Here is a 22,233-nt window from a genome sequence, read left to right as displayed (position 1 = left end):
TCATCAGAGACTGTCAGCTGGACACACGTCAGGATGGCTCAGTGGTCTTTTGGAGCCCACTGAGAGACGTGCTGTGTTTAATCCACTTTCTCTTATCCAGCATACATCGACCATGACTGCTAGAGTCAAATATCTTAACATCAGTTTGAACCAACATGAAACTAGCTGAGGTTTAAATAGTGTAACTACAGCTGTTGGTCATCATTTCTCTTTGGCTGTTAACTGAAAGGATGAAGAAAACAATGCTGTCTGTTTCCAGATGATGAAGAACTCAGTTCTCAGTTGATGCTCAGTTATCTCCATCTAGTGGACAGATGGTAGAAGTTGATTCCTGAAAAGAGGAAGTGACTTTTCCTCAGATCAAACTGTTGAAGGAGAACAAGCAGCTTCTTCCTCACTGACTCACTCAACCTCTGTCTCCTGGGTTTGGATTTAGGTCTGGGTCTGGGTCTGGGTCTAAGACCAGGTGGGCCTGCTCAGAGTCTCTGTGTTGGATGTGAGCTGCTGAAATCTCTGAACACCAAATAATATCAGTCTGATGTGTCATCTGTAATCCAGATGTTGTCAGGTGTCAAGAACAGATGTTCCTGACAGAAGCTGTGCTGATTCACTTCAAGCAGCACATGAGCCTCTTTCTCAGGAGCACACACAGAAAAAAGATTTTCAATTCCAACAATATACGTGATGTCCTAGTGTATGAATGAATGTTTCACTGATGCAGATCACACTCTCACTTTTGCTTCAAATGGATGAGCGCATGCACACAAAGATGCACAGAAGTGTCCCTGGACTGATCATTGTAACTTTGTATTATTGTTGTATCTGATAAGTTAAGAAACTTTCTTAATAAACTTTCTATAAAAGTGGATGTGCTGGTTAAAAAGAACTGAGACTTCCACCTGCAGTTTATCTAATGACCACCAGGGGGCAGCTCCACTGGTTGGAAAATGAAGTCAGTGTATTGAAGTCTATGGGGTTTCATATGACAGTTTAACAAAAAGCTCCTTGATGGTCACATATGTCTCAGGGGACATGTGGGATCCAGCAGTTTCTGTAGTGTAGTGGTTGTCATGTTCACCTCACACACTGAAGGTCTCTGGATAGAAACTGGGAGGAAACAACTTTATTCTCTAGTTGTTTTTCCACAGAGGAAGTGAAGTCATATACCACGTGATGTATTCTAGTCTTGTGGGCAGTATCTCCGCCTGTCACGTCAAAAAAAGTCAATCTTTTTTATGCCTCTTATTTAAATTTTTTCCTGGTATATATGTCACTGACCCAAACACAAATGAGTGAGGACAAAAAACAACGAAGCAAAAGTAAAAAAAAAAATGTCCCAAACATGTTACAGTTTACTTTTGGTCAACCGGGGTTTGATTCCCTGACAGGCAAAGCATGTGACTTTCTCTATAATAACTCATTAACCAGAGTAAAAAAATGAAATTTTTTCCTGGTATATATGTCACTGACCCAAACACAAATGCGTGAGGACAAAAAACAACGAAGCAAAAGTAAAAAAAAAAATGTCCCAAACATGTTACAGTTTACTTTTGGCCAACCGGGGTTTGATTCCCTGACAGGCAAAGCATGTGACTTTCTCTATAATAACTCATTAACCAGTGTAATAAAAGTAAACTGTCTCTGGATCTGACCAGTCAGAGTCGCGCTCACAGACAGCAGTTTTGTTTTGAAAGCCAACCGGGTTCTCTTGGCTTTCAAAAATAAAAGATAGAGTCAAATAAATAAAAAGAATCCTTCTTGTGATCATTGTGCTGAATTTCATTATTGTTATTATTATTGTATCCATAGGTTGCTTATTTATTTCGCAACACTAGTGTATGTTTACGCTACACAAAAAACAGCTGTTTTGATATAGCCTGCTGTTCACCCGCCGGTGTGAGGGAGCAGGAGAGCTGAAGTTGAGGACAAATGTTCTCCTTGATAATCTGAGTGAAGTGAGTTCCTGCTGGGAGCACCGCAGGGCAGCAAGGTGCCTTTAGACTTTGTTTGGTGGGAGGTGATAGTTGTTGTTACCACCTGAAATCAGAGTCCCTCTGTGGGGGTTTTATGTAAATTATCATTTTCTTGCGCCAACCGTAAATTACTCTGGCATCTCTTGCAATTTTAAGGGTCAAAGCTTGGGGGTTTTCTTTTCAAGTGATATTTTTATGAGCTCTCTTTGGTATGAGAGCATCCCCGTGACCTGTGGAACTGATTTCTGCCAGCCAGAGTCTGCGACATATGAATAACATACTAACATATTTTTATGAATGATAAAATCTGATAATGTTCATGGAATAGATAGAAAACACAACAATAAGTAGAAAATATGTTGAAAGACTGACAGCATAGGTCTCACATTGAGCGATGATTTAGAAAATAATGCTCAAATTTAATTCATTTTCACAAAACTATAATGGATCACAGTTTAGTTCTGATAAATGACTTTGATAAAGTGAGTAACTTACAGGTTTAATCCATTTTCAGTTTCAATTATTTTCATGTCACACCATGTGAGGATTTTAGGGATAATACAACAAATTGTCACATAATTTCTGATACCAATGAAAAATCTAAAAACAACATGTTTCTATAAAGATGAGTTAGTAGAGCAAAAGTCAATCTTTTTTATGCCTCTTATTTAAATTTTTACCTGGTATATATGTCACTGACCCAAACACAAATGAGTGAGGACAAAAAACAACGAAGCAAAAGTAAAAAAAAAAAAATGTCCCAAACATGTTACAGTTTACTTTTGCAACCAGCAAAGATCCTGCAGTCAGCCGCTTTGGGCTTTTTCTTCACAGTCGTCACAACCAAATGGTTTCTCTTCTGTATGGACCTTCATGTGTAATTTAAGGCTTTTCTTTGGTTTAAATCTTTTCCCATAAACTTCACAGCTGAAGGGTTTCACTTCTGTGTGGACCTTCATGTGTTGCTTAACTTCTTTCTTTGGTTTAAATTTTTTCTCACAAACATCTAAGCTGAAGGGTTTCACTTCTGTATGGACGTTCATGTGTTTGTTAAGGGTCCCCTTTAGTTTAAATCTTTTCCCACAAACATCACAGCTGAAGGGTTTCTCTTCTGTATGGACGTTCATGTGTTTGTTAAGGGTCCCCTTTAGTTTAAATCTTTTCCCACAAACGTCACAGCTGAAGGGTTTCTCTTCTGTATGGACGTTCATGTGTTTGTTAAGGGTCCCCTTTAGTTGAAAGCTTTTCCCACAAACATCACAGCTGAACGGTTTCTCTTCTGTATGGACCTCCATGTGTGGTTTAATGTTTTTCTTTAGTTTAAATCTTTTCCCACAAACATCACAGCTGAACGGTTTCTCTTCTGTATGGACCGCCATGTGTATTTTTAGGTTTCCCTTCAGTTTAAATTTTTTTCCACAAACATCACAGCTGAAGGGTCTCTCTTCTGTGTGGCCCTTCATGTGTTTGTTCAGGATTTTCTTTAATGGAAATCTTTTCCCACAAACATCACAGCTGAAGGGTCTCTCTTCTGTGTGGACTACCATGTGTATTTTAAGCGCTCCCTTTAGTTTAAATCTTTTCCCACAAACATGACAGCTGAAGGGGCTCTCTTCTGTGTGGACTACCATGTGTAGTTTAAGCGCTCCCTTTAGTTTAAATCTTTTCCCACAAACATGACAACTGAAGGGTTTCTCTCCTGTGTGGACTCCCATGTGTGATTTAAGATGATCTTGTCGCTTAAATCTTTTGGCACAAAATGAGCAGCCAAATGGTCTCTCTTCTGAGTGAACTTGCATGTGAAAACTAAGTTTGCTTTTCCACAAAAATGTTTTCCCACAAACATCACAACCGTACTGTTTCTCCCCTGTGTGGGTCTTCATGTGAGTCTTCAGATAAAACTTTTTTTTAAATGTTCTCCCACACTCAGAGCAGCTGATGGGTTTTTCACTGCTGTCACATTTTCTACCATTTACACCATCTTCATCTATTTTCACATCTGACTGGGCCACTCTGGTTTCATTAGAATCATTCTCACTGATTTCAGTATCAGAGGAGTCTGAGACCTCTTCCTCTGGATCTGGATCTGGTTGAAGAGGACTCTGTGGATCACAGCTCCTGGCCGGTTCATTCATCTCTTCATCCTCACTCTTCACCTGAAACGGCCTCACAGGGTTCCTGGTCTCCTCCAGTCCTGGTACCTGGTCCTCCTCCTGTTCCTGTTTAAGGACTGGACTCTCTGAATCCTCCGGATCCGGACTGGAGGTGAACTCAGTAGGAACCTCTTTTTTCACCATCAGCTGCTGAACATCTGGAGGAAACGATTCAATAATGAATCCTCTTTATTAGCTACAATATGAGCACAGTAATTCCTCCAGCTGCTTCATTCTACATCTGCCAAATACAGTCCTCAGCCTTTCTCACTCATAAAAACAACCGACCCGTTTTGTGGATCAGGACTCGGGGCTGCAGCAGTTCCAGCTGGCTCCTCTGCCGGTCGATCTCCTGCCTGAAGCCCGAAGCCTCCTCCTCATATCCGGCTACCATTCTGTCCACGGCCGCTAAGATCTCCCGGCAGGCGGCGGCGAGTCTGTCGGTGACAAAACCCCGCAGGACTTCTGCTGTGGACATTTTAGCTCCTTCACTTTTCAGCTGAGGGACAAAAGACCGTCAGTCCTGTTTGTGTGGAGCAAATATACAGATATTATCAGTATGAGACACTTTATCAAAACATTTCCTATGTTATTTTTCTAAACATTGATTCAATGTGGTCATTAACCTGCAATACGCCCTTTAAGGTAACATTTGTGACTTTCTAACTACTTTCTTAACCCTCCACCCTCCATATCATTGATAAAACCTGCTGACTTGTGTTTGACTTCTGAAATCACCAATACTACCCCACAAAATGCTCTCAGAACAGAAGTCTGTGCTTCAGTTGGAGAAATGTTGGTGACAAATGCACTAATTCAGCTGATCTGAAGAAATGTATTAATTTTTGTCCAAATTCCATTCAGGACAGCCCCATTCTAAGAAGAAGTCTTTGTGAGTCAGCAGTGCTCCAACAAGTAACACTTACTGAATTCAACAGTCAAGTCAGTGCTCAAGTTAAGGTAACATTTGTGACTTTCAAACTACTTTCTCGATAAATTGATAAAACTTGTCCTGGTGACAAGAAAAGACGGAATTGCATTCCTAATTTTTTTTGTCCAATTTCCATCCAGCAGAATCCCAAAGAGAAGCACTTGTGCACAAAGACTTCATCAGTGTCTCTGATTGGAGTCATCTGGGTTAGATCTGAAGAAAACATGGCTCCAAGAATTACTGTTGTTTTTGTCAATTAACACTGAAAGTGGAAAAAGAGAGCAATTGAATTGGCTAAGTCACATTAAACTTTAATTTTTACCTCACTTAGGATCTTATCCTCAAGAGTCTGTGCAGCAACTTTCCAGTTGTGTCACCGTTCCAATGGACTCCCTTTCAGGCTTTTACCTGAATTTATCTTGTACCTGAATGAAACCACTCCCACGGCTCCCTGTTTACTTTGTTTGGGCGGTTTCAATGGTCTTGGTAATGGTTTGTAATGAAGAACACATTTAGTCCATCAGGAACAGACAACGATCCTCTTAAATTCATGAGGACCATTAGCATATGGTGAGAGAACTGTTAACTGCAGTGATTAGTGTTGCTGCAGCTGATCTGAAGAAATCTATTTAAAATAGCAAATCATCGTAATTTTTACTGAATTTCTGAGCAGGACAACCCCAAAGAGAAGCATTTATGTAGAAAGGAATAATTGTAGCTGCCTGAGTTAGAGCCTCAGATATGGCTTGCTGTTGTTTTTGTCAGTCAACAAGTCGCTGAGCTGTGTAGTTGTGTTGTGCTACACACCAAACATGTCCAGAAAAGACAGACTGTTCTGTGCATTTCCCTGAAGAGTTGCACGACTGTGTTAACACCATGATTCCTTCCATCACAGTTCACCTTTTGTGTCTTACTTTTGTTATCCTTCCCAAAATTTTATTTGATGGCATTGATGACGTCATTGGTGATTCATTGGTAGACTCCTCACTTGCCTGGGAGGCCTGGGTTCAATTCCTGGCCAATGCAACATAAATCTTTACCAACATCCAAATGTTAGAAACTCAGTGCTTTCTGGAATGTAAAACTCAGCTGCTCTCCATGAAAAGCAGCAGGCAGCACTGCCTGGATACAACAGTGCTCAGGGCTGTATGATGTATGTTTATACTGAAACACTGACAGCTCTCCTCCATCTCACTCTTTTACTTACTCTGGGTTCCAGGCCTCGTTGGTGCAGTAGGCAGAGTGTCAGTCTCATAATCTGAAGGTGGTGAGTTGGAGACTCACACCTTTAGTTCCACTTCCAGGCCATGGAAGCAACAATGAGAAGTCATTTCCACTGTGTGCTGTGCTGAAACAGCTCAGTTGGGAGAGTCCCTGGTTCAATTCTAAATTTTCATATCTGTGGTGTGTCCTTTAGAAGACTATTAATGAGATTAATGAGAGATAAAAAGCTATTCAGGAAATGTCAATGTGAAAAACAAACCAACAGTTTCTACCAACAGTTAATGGAGGAATCAGTTGAATGAGGACAGATGTGACTTAAAGCAAAAACAAAGTCAGCAATAAGGATCTTTCCCAAGAGGGCCCTCAGACAAAGAAGCTGGGTCACAGCACAGCACAGAGGATTTGAACCCACAGATCCAGAAGAGACTGCAGCTCACCTAGCTATAAGGTGAGTGGCACAGAGGGCCCATAATCCAGAGGTTGATGGGTTGAAACCATCCTCTGCTATTCTAACCCACTGGATGTTCCTTTACTGTCTCATCATGAGATGTGCCTTTGGCTGGAAAATGTCAGGAGTTTCTCAGCAGCACTGATTAACAGGAAAACATGCAGAATGCCATTTATCATTTTCTCCAGTAATGTGTACAGTTGTCTCTGTGCTGCTCCTGACTCAGTGATGCTGTTGGACGCTTATAGGGCCGCCGTTCATAAAGTGTGGGCTTCACCCCACTGGTGGGGAATAGAGACATGACAGGTGGGGCGTGATAATCTGGAGGAAATGTTCCTTTTTATTCTGATCTTATTAGATAAGCCTTTCTTTATGGACAACAAAGATCATACATCCAAAACACAAAGTAATCATGAACAGTCTGCATGGAGACTAAATGAAAAGAACATCAGATGGAGACGAGAAAAAACTGCAACCTAGCTCCTTCATTACATATTACATAGGGTTCTGCATAGAACAGCAGAGTGCAACAGGGACAGACTAAAGTGAGCTGAACAATGGAGTAGCAGTCCATTGCCTTAACCACTCAGCCAACTCGTCATGTTTATTGTCATCTGAAGATGTGGTCTGAACACGGTCTGGTCTTTAGACTGAGCAGTGGTTCTGCCTTGAGTGGCCTTTTGTTTTGATGAATGTCTACCACTGATGTGTACTAGCTATAAAACCGTAGCAGCACAAACGAAGATTTTACAGCACGAAGCAGCACAAACAAAAGATACCATTTTGCGTCCATTCAGAGTGGATGGGGGGCTGGGAGAACTCTGGGGGCTGGATCACGCAAAAAAATAAGCTTTAGTAATTGAAGAGCCATAGCAGCACAAACTAAACCATCTGTTAAAAACCCGCTCTAATTTGATATGCAAGCTTTTGGTAGAAGTTCAGTCCATAAAAATGGTTGTATTAATGTCCACACACTCCCTGGTGGTCTAGTGGCAAGGATCTGCTATCACCGCTGTGGCCAGGGTTCGATTCCCGGTCATGGAAAATGTTTCCATGGTGTTAGCTCTCTGGACTTTGATTCCTGTGATGTGAGTAAGAATGACATCCAACCAACCCCCAAGGCAGATGCTCACATACCAACTCTGAGAAGAGGCTTCCTCAGACAGTTGTTCTTTTCACCTGCTGCAGTAGCTCAGTGGTTAGGTAAAGGTCCAATGAGGATGTAGATCAGTGGACGTTCATCAAAACAAAAGGCCACCCAAATGGGAAGGATCCTTATTGACAGTATTGTTGCGCTTTGCTACATCTGAGCTAAAGATACAAATAAAATAATCTAAATTGGCTTTTATTTTGAAATGCTTGTGTGGTGCGACTGCTCTTGTTCTTTCTGCAGCTCAAAGCGTTAAGGAGTTGAAACGCAGCGTAACATATTAAATGATAAAAATAAACAGTCTGTGTTTTTTGGCTAGCTCAGTCGGAAGAGCATGACACTCTTAATCTGAGGGTCGTGGGTTCGAGCCCCACGTTGGGTGATAAGTAGTTTTGTTTTTTTTTTTAGATCCAAAATTACCCAGCAGAACACTGCCTCTGCCAGCTTGCCTTCTTCCACCCTGACTGGTCTGCAGCTCAGCTGCCTCATACACAGCTAACTGCAAGGTGACACTGTGCTATCAAAGCTAGCATCAACTTTTCTGTTTCCTCATCAGAGACTGGCAGAATGAATGTGATTCAGATTTTTACAGAACAACATCAACAACTAATAACTCCACAACAAGACTGTGTGACGTCACTGGAGATCAAAGGCATTTCCTGTCTTTCATTGATCTCCCACGTGACACAGATGCATACACACTCTCTCTCACAAAGACACACAGAAATGTCCCTGGACTGATCACTGTAACTTTGTATTATTGTTGTATCTGATAAGTTAAGGACCATAAGCTTTCTATAAAAGTGTACGAGCAGGTTAAAAAGTACTGAGACTTCCACCTGCAGTCTATCCAATGACCACCAGGGGGCTGCTCCACTGGTTGGAAAATAAAGTCAGAGTGTATTGAAGTCTATGGGGGAAGCGGAGAGCATTGATTTTCACCCCGATAGAATTAATCATCTTAATGCGCTCATACGGCGAGTTTGAACATGTTTTTAGAAATAAATGCAACACTGAAAAACAGAGGGAGACGGTGTGGGAGGACATTGCTACTTAGCACAATGTTTATATGTAGTTCTTTGGAATCACAATAATATTACAGAGGAAAACTGCTTCAATTGTAGTCTTTCAATTTATTTCATTTAGGTGCAATCTTTCGGGGGAGAGGCGGACTTGGCACTTATCTGCCTGGTGGAGCCCCCTCACGCCACAACAGACCTTGTGACTGTAAGTTGGAAATATTCCAAAGATTGTGTTTAAATATAGTGAAACATCACACATCTAGGATGAAGAGCTTGAAGGAAACTGTGTCTGCTGCCTTTACAGAAGCCTACAGAGGTAACATCTGTATGCGTTCCTGAACAGACTGACACAGTGAGATGGATGTTCAGTAAACATCAGAGGGTCATTCTGTGGAATTAATGTGCAGCTGTATCATTTAATGTCCTCCTTATGTGTTATCAGCTACCAGTAGAAGAGATTTACAAAATTCACCTGCTGAAAAAAATCCCTTGGACCGTCAGATTTAGGAGGGCGGATCTAGAAATTGAAATACTGCAGGTGGGTGCAGGTCCCAGATGAATTATGTCAACTATTGGAACTGTAACAGATTGGTTTCAGACATTTATGTGACACACAGTCAGGCCATGTCCTCTGCGTCTCTGCGTTTACAGACGCAAAACAAAACAATATGAAAACAAATGTTTTTAGATTAACCTTCTGTTTTTGAAGCTGTATGATTATTTCCAACTGGACAACAAGACCGACACAGCTGCGGTTTCAGAGACAAACTGGAAGCACTGATGCTTAGCTGCTTAAAGTGCCTGTCTTGTAAGCAGGGCATTCTGCATTCAAACCCCAGCAGTGCTTCACTCTCAGTGGAGTTCCTGCATTGCAGCTTTTACTTGCAGTCTCTGGACAAGAGAAACAGTAGTTGTTACTGTGCTGAGCAGATAGAAATTTGGTGATTGACCGCTTTTCACAGGAGACAATCTTTGGTAAGAGTCATGATGGTCAGCAACTGATATTGGCGAAAAAACACTACAGGCTCGTCCGTGATTTGAACCCGGGACCTCTCGCATCCTAAGCTGTCAGAGCTGACCGCTGTCAAGCTGTCTCTGATCACTAACATCATTGGCTGGAACTCATATCAATCAGGTATTTCTTTATTTGGACCATGTGCTTTGACCATCAGGGGACAGTTTGTTCTGTAACATTGCTCACAATATTTAAACAAAAAACCCCATATGTATTCCAAAGCAGCCCAATTTTCATCTTGCCTACCCAATTTCATCAAAAGAAGCCCAACCTGGCAACAAATTAGAGCAGTTTAAACAGAATTATCACAGAGTTTGTCCCTTACCTGTCTCTGTGACACAATTATCAATGTGTTCAGCTGTTTGCTGAAAGACTTTGAAGTCCACCCAGAGACCTGCTGTGTTTAGTTCACTTGTTGCTGTGTGTAGTTGGAACAGCAGGCTGTAACATCATGTCTCTGTGGGGCAATCGGTCAGCGTGTTTGGCTGCTAACTGAAAGGATGATGGTTTGAGCTCACCCAGGGACGTGCTTTGTCTTATCCCCTGGAATTATAGTGGACATGTGGAACACCAAGATTTGATCTGGAGAAGGTGTATCCCATCACTATATGGCAATAAGATTCCCTTTCCCCGAGACAATTACAGGGTGTAACAGATGCACAGCTGTGGTGAGGACGGGTTACAGGTCTGTAGCTGGAGGATTGGAATCAAACTCAGGCTGCACAAACATTTTTATGGACTGAACTTCCATCAAAGGTTCACATACTGAATTAGAATGCTGGAGGTGGAAAGAACAATTTAGCTCTGACTGTTGATTGCACATCCGGTGCCAGTAGATGCATCGGTGAGGGTACTGACAGAGACATCAGGTGCATGATAACATATTTATGTTATGGGGTCAATCAGCTGTATTTTCATTAAACAAAGCAACTTTCCCTGACCGGGAACCAAACCCGGGCTGTGGCAGTGAGCGTGCCAAACCCTAGCCACTAGACCACCAGGGCCTGCAGCAATGCCAATACAACCATTTTTATGGACTGAACTTCCATCATATCAGCATATCAAATTCAAGCAGTTTTTTAACCATAGAGTTCACACTGTTAATGAAGCTCCAAAGACAAACGTGTTCATGCCAGATACCTTTGAGTTCTGATGACAGAAGTAACAACAAAACTGGGACAAATTTTCACTGCTATGCCGATGAGCCCCTCCTGTATGTGACTATCAGCTGTGACTCTTGCCATCTATTGACGTTATAACAGGTGGATTCTGTAGTCTGCCATTTTGACCCACATCAAACCAGAGACCTCAGGTGAGATCCCTCCCATACTATTCTGACAGTGCTCATCCCAAATTGTTGTGGAAGACGACTGCATACGTTCTCAGTCATCCCAAGGTAACATTTCAAAGGAAGTTGAAACTAAGGCAACCAGACTTAGTGCTAAATTTTTTAAGATGTTTGACCGGTCATCCAAGAGGCGTCATCAGACAGATTGGTGTTTTACGTGTCGCAGTATATTAGAAGCCCTGTGGTCAGCCAAAGCAACACACCATGCAGGGGATGTAGCAGCAGAAACAAAAATTTTTACTGCACAAACGAAACAGACTATTTCTCTGAAATTTTGCGGGAGGTGGGGGGCCAGCTTCACACAGGTGTGTGGTGGCCCTGTAGTTTGCACACACCCTCTGGTGTTAATGATGTTAATGATTACGTTGTGTGTAGCTGTTTTGTTCTTAATGTCATGTTGGATCTTTGTCAGGAAAGCAAGGAAGAAACATTTCCTCCTGTTTGTCTGAATTCCATAAATATCACCCTGTAAAAGGCTTGTTGGTCTAGGGGTATGGCTGTTTGTTCAACAAGCCAAGTTGGAATGATTTATTGAGTCCAGCACTCCAAACCAGTGCTGGACTTAGCCATTTGGGCCATTTGGGGGCTGCAAGCAAACAGTGATTTGTCTTGACTTTTTTTGTCAGACTTTGAAAAGAAATGTTATTCTTAATTGAGCTCTTCATTCTGGATCTGATTCATTTGACTTTTCATCTGACATTTCTTTTAAAGGTCTGACATCACAAATCATCTGACATCTGACATTACTGTTTGATAAATGTGATGACAACATGTTGAATGTCATGAAGGTCCTGCTGCTCAAGACAAATCACTGTTCGCTTGCAGCCCCCAAATGGCCCAAATGGCTAAGTCCAGCACTGGTTTGGAGTGCTGGACTCAATAAATCATTCCAACTTGGCTTGTTGAACAAACAGCCCTACCCCTAGACCAACGAGCCTTTTACAGGGTGATATTTATGGAATTCAGGATGTTCCACACTGCATTTATCAACATTATAGAGAGTTAATGTGATCCAGAACCAACGTGGCTGGTTCATAAAGCCAAACTCTGCACTGGGCTATGCTCCTTTAACCCTTCTGGGTTCCCAGCATCTCAGCAAACTGCCTTCAGACAGACTGGCAAAAAAATCCCTCCTCAAAACTCCCTCGTTTTTGGGGGTCCCTGATAATATATCGGTCATAAAACCCACCCCTCCAACCCCCTTTCTAGATTTTGGTTGGCTCCTTCAGGGAAACAAGAAGTTATGAGAGTACTGAAACTCTGAGGTTTTCTGTATGATATAATTGTTGGAATGATGGAGCAAATACACCAGAAATACAGAAGTAGTTTTATTTAAACAAACATCAGGCTTAAATGGATTGTCCATCAATGGGTCAGATGTGTGTTTGTGTTTCTGAATATGTGAACGAACAAACTCCTACAATTCAGTGTCCAAATATTTATGGACCCAACTGTAGATACCAACATCTATAGCTGAACACAACACAGACGAGGGGGACCGAGCAGCTGACAAAATGTTTGTGAAATTAATTGTGGAATTATTTCCAAAGTGCATATGAAGAGTTTCACTGTGGCCATAAAGGAGATCAAATTTAGCATTTATATACTTTATGATTTAATCTGGGCAGAAATAGGTGATTAAATATGGAGAAGGTTTGGACAGAAGACACTAAAGACATCTGTTGATTAAGATTGTTTAAAAGCATGATGTGAAATGATGGCAGTGTTAATGTGTGTAAAAATAAGACATCCTTAAATGATAAAACTCAATAAATTAGCATACTGGAATTTATAATAGAGCTAAATGAATGCATTTGCCGATGTGATGCTAAAATACATGTATAATAATAATTATTATTATTATAATAATTATACTAATAATAATTATTATTATTATATTTAACAATGTGTTCATTTATAATAGCAGATACATTCTCTTTTTTCTATGCTTTAATTATTTAAAGGTTTTGTCTGTATAATAAATTTACCTTCCAGTACTAATAAAGAAATTATTTATGGCCTTACTCCTGATTTTCTTGTGGCTCATGACTGAAGGCTGTTTAGGCTTTAAAAAAAGAAATGAATGTCTTAAATCATCAACTGTTTGGAAAGAACACCATGAAACACTCATGGCAGACTTGGTCTGTCCTGAGAATTGTGATTTTGTGTGTACTGACTTGTCCATAGCAGGCTCCCGTAGCTCTGACCACTCCCTGTGTTGATGCTATGGAGGAACCATCCTTTTGACCTGTGTCTGCTGAACAGGGAACTGCAGGGACTTCAGGTGCAGCGTGTACTGCAGTTCTGGAGTTATGAGTCTTTGACATTGCTTTCTGGTTTGGTTGTCTAAATCTGGTTTCAGGTTATAGCCCTGAATAACAGCTGTTCCAGCCTGAAAAGGCTTCAGGGAAGCGTCTTTCACCTGGGATGGGTCGACAGCTCCGCCCCCTTTCAGGCAGGTGTTTGCTAGCTTGACCTGTAGCTCCCTCAGCTGAGACACTTCACTCTTCATTTGCTCTCTTCCAACAACACTGTCTGCTTTCTGCCAGAAGGTGGCATTGAAGTGCAGGTAGAGACTCCAATCCAGAGCATTCCAGCGCTTGATTTTCTCTGCAGTGTTTGGTGAAATTTGATGACGAGTTCTATTACTGCGAATGTTGAGCTTAAAGGAAACCACATCCTCCAGGGACCAGCAAAGGACGTGTTTGAGCAGGATCATGGACTCATCAAAGTATTCAGAAACAAGAATAAGATGGAAGTCCCGTTCTATGGCGGCAACAGCCCTTTTGGCTTTTTCCTCATGGTCTTCAGCATCAGCTGTGACATTGTGGTCAAAGCCAAAGTCAAAGGCCAGGTTGTTGTGAGCCAAGAAACTCCACGGTGCTGAATCTTTGTAGTGGTTGGTGTTGTCCAGGAAGTCCTCCAAGCTGCGACTATTGGAGAAGGCCGGCATTGCCTTGAAGTAATTAAAGCCAGACTCCATTATGGTCACAGGATGTCTTATGATGGAGAAGTAGAAGGTGTCTTCAGGCATCACTTTAGCCACCTAGAACATAAAACATAAAAGGAGGAGAACTTTCTCAGAGATGTTTTCTCCGTCATTCCATCCATCCATTTTCATTGTGATACAGAAAAAACTTGTGAACTTGTGTGTTTGGAGGAACAACCCCCAGGGTTCAAACTAAGAACATTCCTGCTATGACACAACTGTGCTAACCACTTTACAACCAATCACACATAAACCACAGTGACCAGCCCCAACCCCTAACCTGTAACTCTAACCTTATAACCCCTGAGCCCTAAACCTAAATCAGTCAATCAATCTTCATTTGTATAGCACTTTTCATCCTAACCCTAACCCAAAGTGCAACACAGTGTTTCACAAAAATAAAAAAACAGAACAGAAAAGCAACAAATAATAACCCCCAACCCTTCCAATCCCAAACGCATGGATACCCCACCCCCCCCACACACACACACACACATGTACACACAGTAGATATCAGCTGTTAGTATGGAGACATGGTAGGGCCCTGAGGATCGAGGTGAGGAAAGACCACCTGAGGGAGCCATGCACACAGAGAGGCGTCACAGCCTATGGCCCCTGGTGGTTCTGTCCAAGAGAGCCCCCCAACTCAGATGGACCAGGGTCGCCTCCACGACCACCCCAGTCCTCCATGCCTGGACGACTTCCAGACACCAGACATGCCTCTCAGTGCGGATGGCTCCCATGAGGAAACACTGGAGCTAAAGACTAAAAGACTAAAATCAAATTATGCTAAATGAATTAAGGAGTAAAAGAAATCAATCCAAAGCCAAACTAGAAAGGTTGGTCTTATAAAGCCTCTTCTCAAAAGCATGAAGTCTCGGCAGTCCTGATGTTTTCTGGCAGGCTGTTCCATAGTTTAGGGCTGTAATGTCTGAATGCAGCCTCCCCATGTGCTTTAGTTCTAACTTTTGGAATCATTAAAGGCCAGTGCCAGAAGACCTCAGGAGCTGCGAGGGTTGATAAAAGCCGGTCAGATAAATAAGAAGGCCCAAGGCCATTAAGACATTTAAAAACTAATCAGGAATCTTAAAACCTAACCAATTTCTGATTAAAAAAAAAAAAAAAAAAAAAACTCACTTCTGCTTTTCTGAACCTCATGTGGTTGCACATGATGTGGAACTCCTTCACTCTGCCGCTGCTGAAGCCTTCTACAAAACGTGATTCAAAGAGTTTGGGGTAAAACAAATGCATTGCTTGGCCGACTGGGAGGGCAAAGGTCAAGTTCCTGCTCTCTCCATAGCGATACAGGATGTTTAACACGGTGCTACTGGCTGTTTTGTGCGTCTTGAGGAAAACAATGTGAGACTGTGGGTGGCAGGTTGCCGTGTTGGGGACCTCAGCCACAGAGTTCAGATCAGGAGGAACTCCTCGCCTCTCCGTCTCTGAGTCTCTGAAAAAGTTCAACATTTTATCAAGTAACTGAAAAGAGTTTCACCTCATGTTTTTACTGAAGAAACACACTTTGTCATGATGGGGTGCAATAAAAATAACATTTGATTTGATTTGAAATTCACTCTCACACACACACACATTACAGGTAAGTCTCACCTGTTGACGACAAAAGTCCAGAGGACGAAGCAGAGAAGGAGCAGAAGGAGCAATCTCCACAGCAAATTACATCCCTCGAGAGTTCTCACATACCTGTGATTTACACACACACACACACACACACACACCAGTTGAAAATCCAGCTCAGTGACATCATTACCAACATTCACTTCAAAGCAGGTCCAGGTCTGCCTGTAGGATGTGGATCAGGTCTAGCAGCCAGACTTAGAATCTGGTCTAACTTGTCAGGCTGCTCCTCACAAACACTGACACACATTCACATACACACCACAGGGTCCAGATCAGACCTCCTGGTTTACCTGTCTGCCCCAGAAAACACACCTGCCATCTGAACCTGATCTTGTTCTTTGCCTGCTCTTTGCCTGTATTTCCCTCCACTGGTTCTGGTCGTCGGCCTGGAAAAATCTGGACTTCTCTGGGTCAGGTGGTGAAGAACTGGAATGTGATGTGTTTACCTGCTTGCTGCCACAAAGTGTCTCAGCCAAGTGGAAGCACCGTGTCTGCATTTCCCCATCATCTGTGCCACGGTTGCTTGTCAGAGAGTATAAATGTTTCCTGTGTATTTTCCTTTGGTCCCTGATCCAGTGCTGTGCTGCAAATGCGTCCTGAGCTGGACACATTAGAGTGAGCAGATCTACTCCACCTCATGAGCTCAGTCAGTCCACCCATCACCCCCCTAACCAGTATATCCAGTCCCCACTTACACCTCATGAACTCAGTCAGTGCCCCCGAGCGAAAACAAAGATCCTGCCTGGCTACAGTACGAGCTACTGGATGATAGTCAGTGTTTTCACCAGTTCTGCATACCAATCCATGCCGATACATCATTTTACAAGAAGCACAATATCAATGAAATTATAGAGTAAAAATTCAACCAACAGATATTTATAAGGAATTAGCAGTTGAATTGCAGGCGAGGGGATGTGAGGTGTGCGGACTACTGGGTTCAATATTTGTTATGTGGTCCAACCACTGAAGGCAGGAAGGACCTGCTGTAGCATTCCTTCACACACTTTGGGTGGAGCAGCCTCTGACTGAAGGAGTTCCCCAGGGCTGTCAGAGTGTCCCGCAGGGGGTGACCGTTGTTAGACAACATGGATGACAGCTTCTGCTTTTGGGGACTTTAATGTACCGCAATTCTAAGAACTGTAGAAAACATCACACCTGTTACATCAATTCCTTGGTCCAAACAATCCAAAGACATTAAGTCCACTGATCATAACTCAAGTTTCAGTCATCAATTTAATGTGAGGTTTGTGAGATGACACTTGTGTGATTCTTTATACTTGTCTATGTGGAGTGGTGAAATTGTCCATTGAAGTCAAATATATAATTATTTTAATTTTATTTTAATTCAATTTTACACTTATTTGTCTAATAACAGATGAGTCGTGTTTCACTTCATTTCACTTTGTTTCATTCTTTCACGAGTCAAGTCGTGTGCGTCTTTGTATGCATGCGCTCATCCATCTGAATCGAACGCGACAGAGTGTGATGTATGTGTTGGTGACAGTGGGAGAGCGATGAAGGACAGGAAATGCCTTTGATCTCCAGTGACGTCACACAGCCTCCCTGTGAAGTGAGTAAACAGTTGATGTTGTCAGTGAAACATTCAGTCATCCTCAGAGTCATCTGCTTCTACCGATCTCCATTTTCATTTCCAACCACTCAGAGAGACAAGAACACACACAGACACACTCTGACTAACCAAACCATTCCAGGAACAATCAGGATGATTCTGGCTCAGGGTGTGACAGGTCCGGGGTTCAAATCCCAGATGAGCCCTTTGTCAGCTGTTGTAAGAAGTGAAAAAGCCTCCTAAATGTGGAGGGAGGCCGACTCTGTCAGAGAGCAGTGTGCATTCTAGCTTCCTTTAGCTGTCAGCCTCTGATCATCAACTCTTCAGCTTCTATGACTTCAACAATTCCTTCTGAATGCAGTCTGAGGCAGTGATTGTGAAACTTTCATTCAGACAGAGATCCCACATTCAGAACAAAACAGCCCATTCCCCCAACATACAAATGCAAATGAACAAATTACAAATAAATAAAATAAAATAAATAATACTAATAATATAATGATGAACATAATCTGAATTCAGACTGTAGCAGATTTTTCAACCTGGGTCTTTCTTTTCAGGCAGTGGTTCACCACATGAAAGTACAGGTGTAAAGTGCAATCTAAAAGCTGACATTTCTCGCCTTCTTTGATGCAAAATCGTCAATTACATCATCATACGATATCTGTTTTACAATTGTATGATTGATGCTGATGATGGCAAGCTCAGAGAGACGCTCCTGTGACATTGCAGACCTCAAGTACGTTTTTATAAGAGTGAGACTCTCTACCTGCTCACAGCCTCTGCCCCGCTCCCCTCCCCCTCTTCCCTTTTCTTCTGACACAGACACACACAACCTGTATGACTCTCAGCAACAAGTTGATGTGATAGTAGGGGCACAGCAGCGCACACTGCACCAACTTCACGTGGAAATGAACGGTGTTATTCTTTTTTTTTGGGGGGGGCGCACTTTTTACTTTATTTTTTATTTCTCTGTCTTAAAAGATTATTTCAATATGTCAGGTGATTATTTTAACACGCTAGCTGTACTGGAGAAAGACACTCCCATCTGTGGCCTCTCTCATTGTCCCTTCTGTTGTAGAAATGATCCCGCTGAATGGCCAGAGGTGACATACATCGCTATATACAACTACCTGATCAAGTTTCCCGGTAAGATGAGTATTTAACCTGTCAGACATATACATACTGTTACAGGGTTATGGCCCAGATTTTAAACTTATGAAATATGATGAGAAAACCGACAATGACACCCTGCGAATTACACCCAGGGAAATTGTAAATAAATATAAATATAATAAAGAGGCACACAGTTAAGTAATACAAGGGAGAGCAGGAGACGTGGTTCAGTGGTACAAAATAATTCAAAAGTTTATTTAATGTGGGTCACACAAAATGTTAAAAGGTATTTTAAAAGAGACCTGAATGATTAATCCCACTACTCTAAAGGCTGAGGCTTACCAACAGTGAGGGGGAGTGTGGAGTGAGGAAATCCAAAATAAAAAAAGCAACAACCCACTCATTCGTGAAAGTAGATTTTTTAAGATGTTTGACCTCTCATCTAAGAGGCGTCATCAGACAGATGGGTGTTTTACCTGTTCTTCCTCCAAACACAGTACAAACTACAAAAATTCTGTCACCCCTCTTTCTCATTTCATGATAACACTGTGAGAGATGTGGAGTTTAAACTTTCAATTTGGGACTTTAGAGAAGTTGGTAATGAACATCCAGTATGACCGTGGCGGAATAGCTCAGTTGGGAGAGCGTTAGACTGACGATCTGAAGGTCCCTGGTTCGATGACAGGTTTTGGCATCTGAGGTAGTACCTGAGTGAGTTTAAAACTTGGTTTGTTTTGGCTTACATTTCCAATATTCTGCCTCCTCTTTCAACCACACCATGAAATATTGTGAGGCTGGATACGTCACGCTGACTGGTTGTCTCTCCAAAAGGCTGTGAAAGACATCTTTCTCCCATTCTCTTGGACACAGCTTTGGGGTTTCTCATAATGTCATTTTTGCAGTGAAGCTCGCAGAAGTATGTGGTTGTGTGGCTGACTGAGTACAATCTTAGTGTTTAAATGTAAAACTGTCATAAATGGAGTGATGCAGCAGTAGCCACCATCACTTCAAGTAACCTAAATGGGAAAGATCCTTATTGACAGCATTGTTGCACTTTGCTACATCTGAGCTAAAGATACAAATAAAATAATCTAAACTGGCTTTTATTTTGAAATGATTATGTGGTGCAACTGCTCTTGTTCTTCTGTAGCTCAAAGGATTAAGGAGTTGAAATGTAGCAAAACATATTAAATGATAAAAATAAAGACTTCAAGAAGGAAATACACATTAGTCTGTATTTTTTGGCAACTTTTTTGGAGGATTTTTTGCAATTCTAGCAGCAAGACTAGCTCAGTCGGTAGAACATGAGACTCTTAATCTCAGGGTGGTGGGTTTGAACCTCCCAGATTTTAAAGGCTAAGCCCCTCCCACTGGACTGTACTATCTCCTGAGGGCATCAATCAATTAATCCGTTTACTAGAAAAAGTCATTTTCCACAACAGAAACATTTGCAAAATGTATTTACATTTAAACCCTGACATGTAAATACAAAATCACAACATTCACACACACACAAAGACAGGAATGGATCCACAACCACCTTTTACACCCCTAATGAGTTGGTCTGGTTCAGTGGGTCGGACTGAGCATGCTCCCAATCTACCCAGGCACCTCAAAAGCCAGCCAGACACAATGCTCAGGTCCTTTGATGCTGCCCAGACCCAGGAAGTGCTGTGGTGAGGAAAAAACACATTCGTGCAATGCTTTTGTAGCCTTTGAGGAATAAACAATTAACAAAACTGCAGTTGTGTGTTGGTGTACAACAAAGAAAATGTCTTACTTTAATGAAAAACAAAATGGCACAGGAAACCTGCTAAGTTGTTTAATATAGCTTAGTGTGTGCACCTGCTAAACTGTAGCATGCTACCTGGCTAACATGTGGTGCAGGGGAAACTGCCACAGTCTTGAATGATCAATAAGCTTCACAGCTGTTCTGAATGCTCACAGTGGGACAGCCTTTGTGTATCTGAATCACATGTGATTTTAGGAAATTCTTCAAGACAGCTTCAACTATCTATCAACAGTTCCACCAACAGAAATATAAATCAGCACCCCTAACTACTGGGCTCATCTGGGAATTCAACCCAGGACCTCTCAGACCCTAAGGAATGATCATACCCCTAGACCAACCAACCTTGAGCGGCAGGACTTGTATGGCATTCAACATGTTGCACATCACATTTATCATACAGTAAGACAGTAATGTTTCAGGTGGAGTCATAAACATATTAGAACATAACATGGGTGCAGGAAGAAGGGAGGGAGTTGATGAGTTTAGACTTCTTCCCACTCCTTTTTGAACACATCATTACTGATCCACTAGGATGGTATGAAGTGGACGGTCCGAGTATTTTAGGATGCTCTCTGCCTTCCTCTGTGTGGATCACTACGCAAAACATTTACTATTTAAAATCTTGTGCTGTGAAATGTCTCCTGTTGATTCACGGTCACACAGCTGATCAGCTGACCGAGCCAACTTCCGGTCCTCTGAAGTGGAGAGAAATGAACTGATCTGTAGATACTGAGGAGACAGAACTTCACAACTCTCCGACAGAGAAGCTGGATGCTGCTGTTGTGCCTTTAAACTGGAAACGTGAGATAACACCTGTTATGTGATTCTTTATACTTGTCTGTCATAGAAGTCATGCAAACCAAAGAGTGTTCAAGGAACTGAGGTTCTTGACTGAAATACTAACTTCTCATTATCTCCAGTTTGTCACACCCCACCTGTCATGTCTCTATTCCCCACCAGTGTCCACTGCAATATGCTGTCTGATCAAAGCTAGCATTAACTTTCCTCATCAGAGACCGGCAGCTGGACACATGCCAGGATGGCCGAGTGGTCTAAGACGCTAGACTTAAGTTAAGCTACTTCCTGTACAGTCGGGAATTCTGATTTCTGAATAGAGGTGTGGGTTCAAACCCCACTCCTGACAAAACCTTTTGTGGATGGAAAATCTGCATAAAATGGGAATATGATTGTTTGACAATCAAGGGGTTAGGACTGCAAACACTAAAGCCTGTGGCTCCCTGTGGTAGAAATGGACAGCAGTTGTTGGACTAAAGAAAACTCAGCTGTTACTGAATCATCTGTACAGGCTGACTGTTGCAGCCTCCAGAAGTTTCTCTGCAGAGCCAAACTCCTTGAAAAGCTCCTTAATAATGGTCTGGTTCAGCTCTTTCATGGTGTCCTTCTTCTTCCTGAAAATAGAGCCACGGATCTTCACGTCTTCCTGCGCGAGGGCTGACAGACTCTGGATGATGGTGTCCATTTCTACTGCCTGCGGGGAGCCTCCAGTTGTGTTGAGGAGTTTAGTGAGGAGCCTCAGGACAAGAGCAATTATGATGTTCCTGCTCATCTCATTGGAGACATGAAAGGAGCTCTCAGTGGACTCTGATGACGGCTTCACAGGCGTGGCTGATGCTGCACTGGGGTAAAAAGATGATGGAGGAAGGCTGTCAGACCACTCGTCAACAGATCGTCTTTGAGCCAGCTTGTGCAGTATCAACCCATGACTGTCAACGTGTGAAAAGCCTTTTCTTCTTCTCATCGGTCCAGACGCTGCAGCCTCAAAGGAAGACGGTGTCTGACCTGAACGTGAAGAAGTCCTCTTGCTGGCTCTGATTTGACCTTCCTCTGCCGTGTGCAGCATGTC

General features: G+C 42.2%; 2 protein-coding genes and 1 non-coding gene across 3 annotated transcripts in view; 2 read left to right on the top strand and 1 right to left on the bottom strand.

Moving 5' to 3' along the window:
- The window catches only part of LOC115038391 (NACHT, LRR and PYD domains-containing protein 12-like), a gene marked incomplete at its 5' end in the record, with an annotated part of 488,710 nt that overhangs the window by 430,945 nt on the left and 35,532 nt on the right, over nt 1–22,233 (top strand). The window lies entirely within an intron of this gene.
- On the bottom strand, nt 13,489–15,720 carry LOC115038382 (galactose-3-O-sulfotransferase 2-like). Its single transcript, XM_029497221.1, has 2 exons — nt 15,391–15,720; nt 13,489–14,310 (listed from the first exon to the last, which is right to left on the bottom strand). Exons 1-2 carry the CDS (start codon nt 15,718–15,720, stop codon nt 13,489–13,491), a joined length of 1,152 nt encoding a protein of 383 aa, XP_029353081.1.
- On the top strand, nt 19,199–19,271 carry trnav-gac (transfer RNA valine (anticodon GAC)). Its single transcript has one exon. It is a non-coding gene; the product is annotated as a tRNA-Val (tRNA).

The sequence above is a fragment of the Echeneis naucrates genome, unplaced genomic scaffold (genome assembly GCF_900963305.1).
Source record: "Echeneis naucrates unplaced genomic scaffold, fEcheNa1.1, whole genome shotgun sequence".
In the NCBI taxonomy this organism is placed as follows: Eukaryota; Metazoa; Chordata; class Actinopteri; order Carangiformes; family Echeneidae; genus Echeneis; species Echeneis naucrates.
This window is presented reverse-complemented; position numbering and strand designations above follow the sequence as displayed.

Excerpts from the sequence above, each read along its gene's own strand:
- LOC115038382 (XM_029497221.1), bottom strand. The coding sequence starts at position 15,720 with ATGTTGAACTTTTTCAGAGACTCAGAGACGGAGAGGCGAGGAGTTCCT. Across the intron at positions 14,311-15,390 it reads TGAGGTTCAGAAAAGCAGAA|GTGGCTAAAGTGATGCCTGA; the intron begins GTGAGTTTTTTT and ends TTTATGTTCTAG.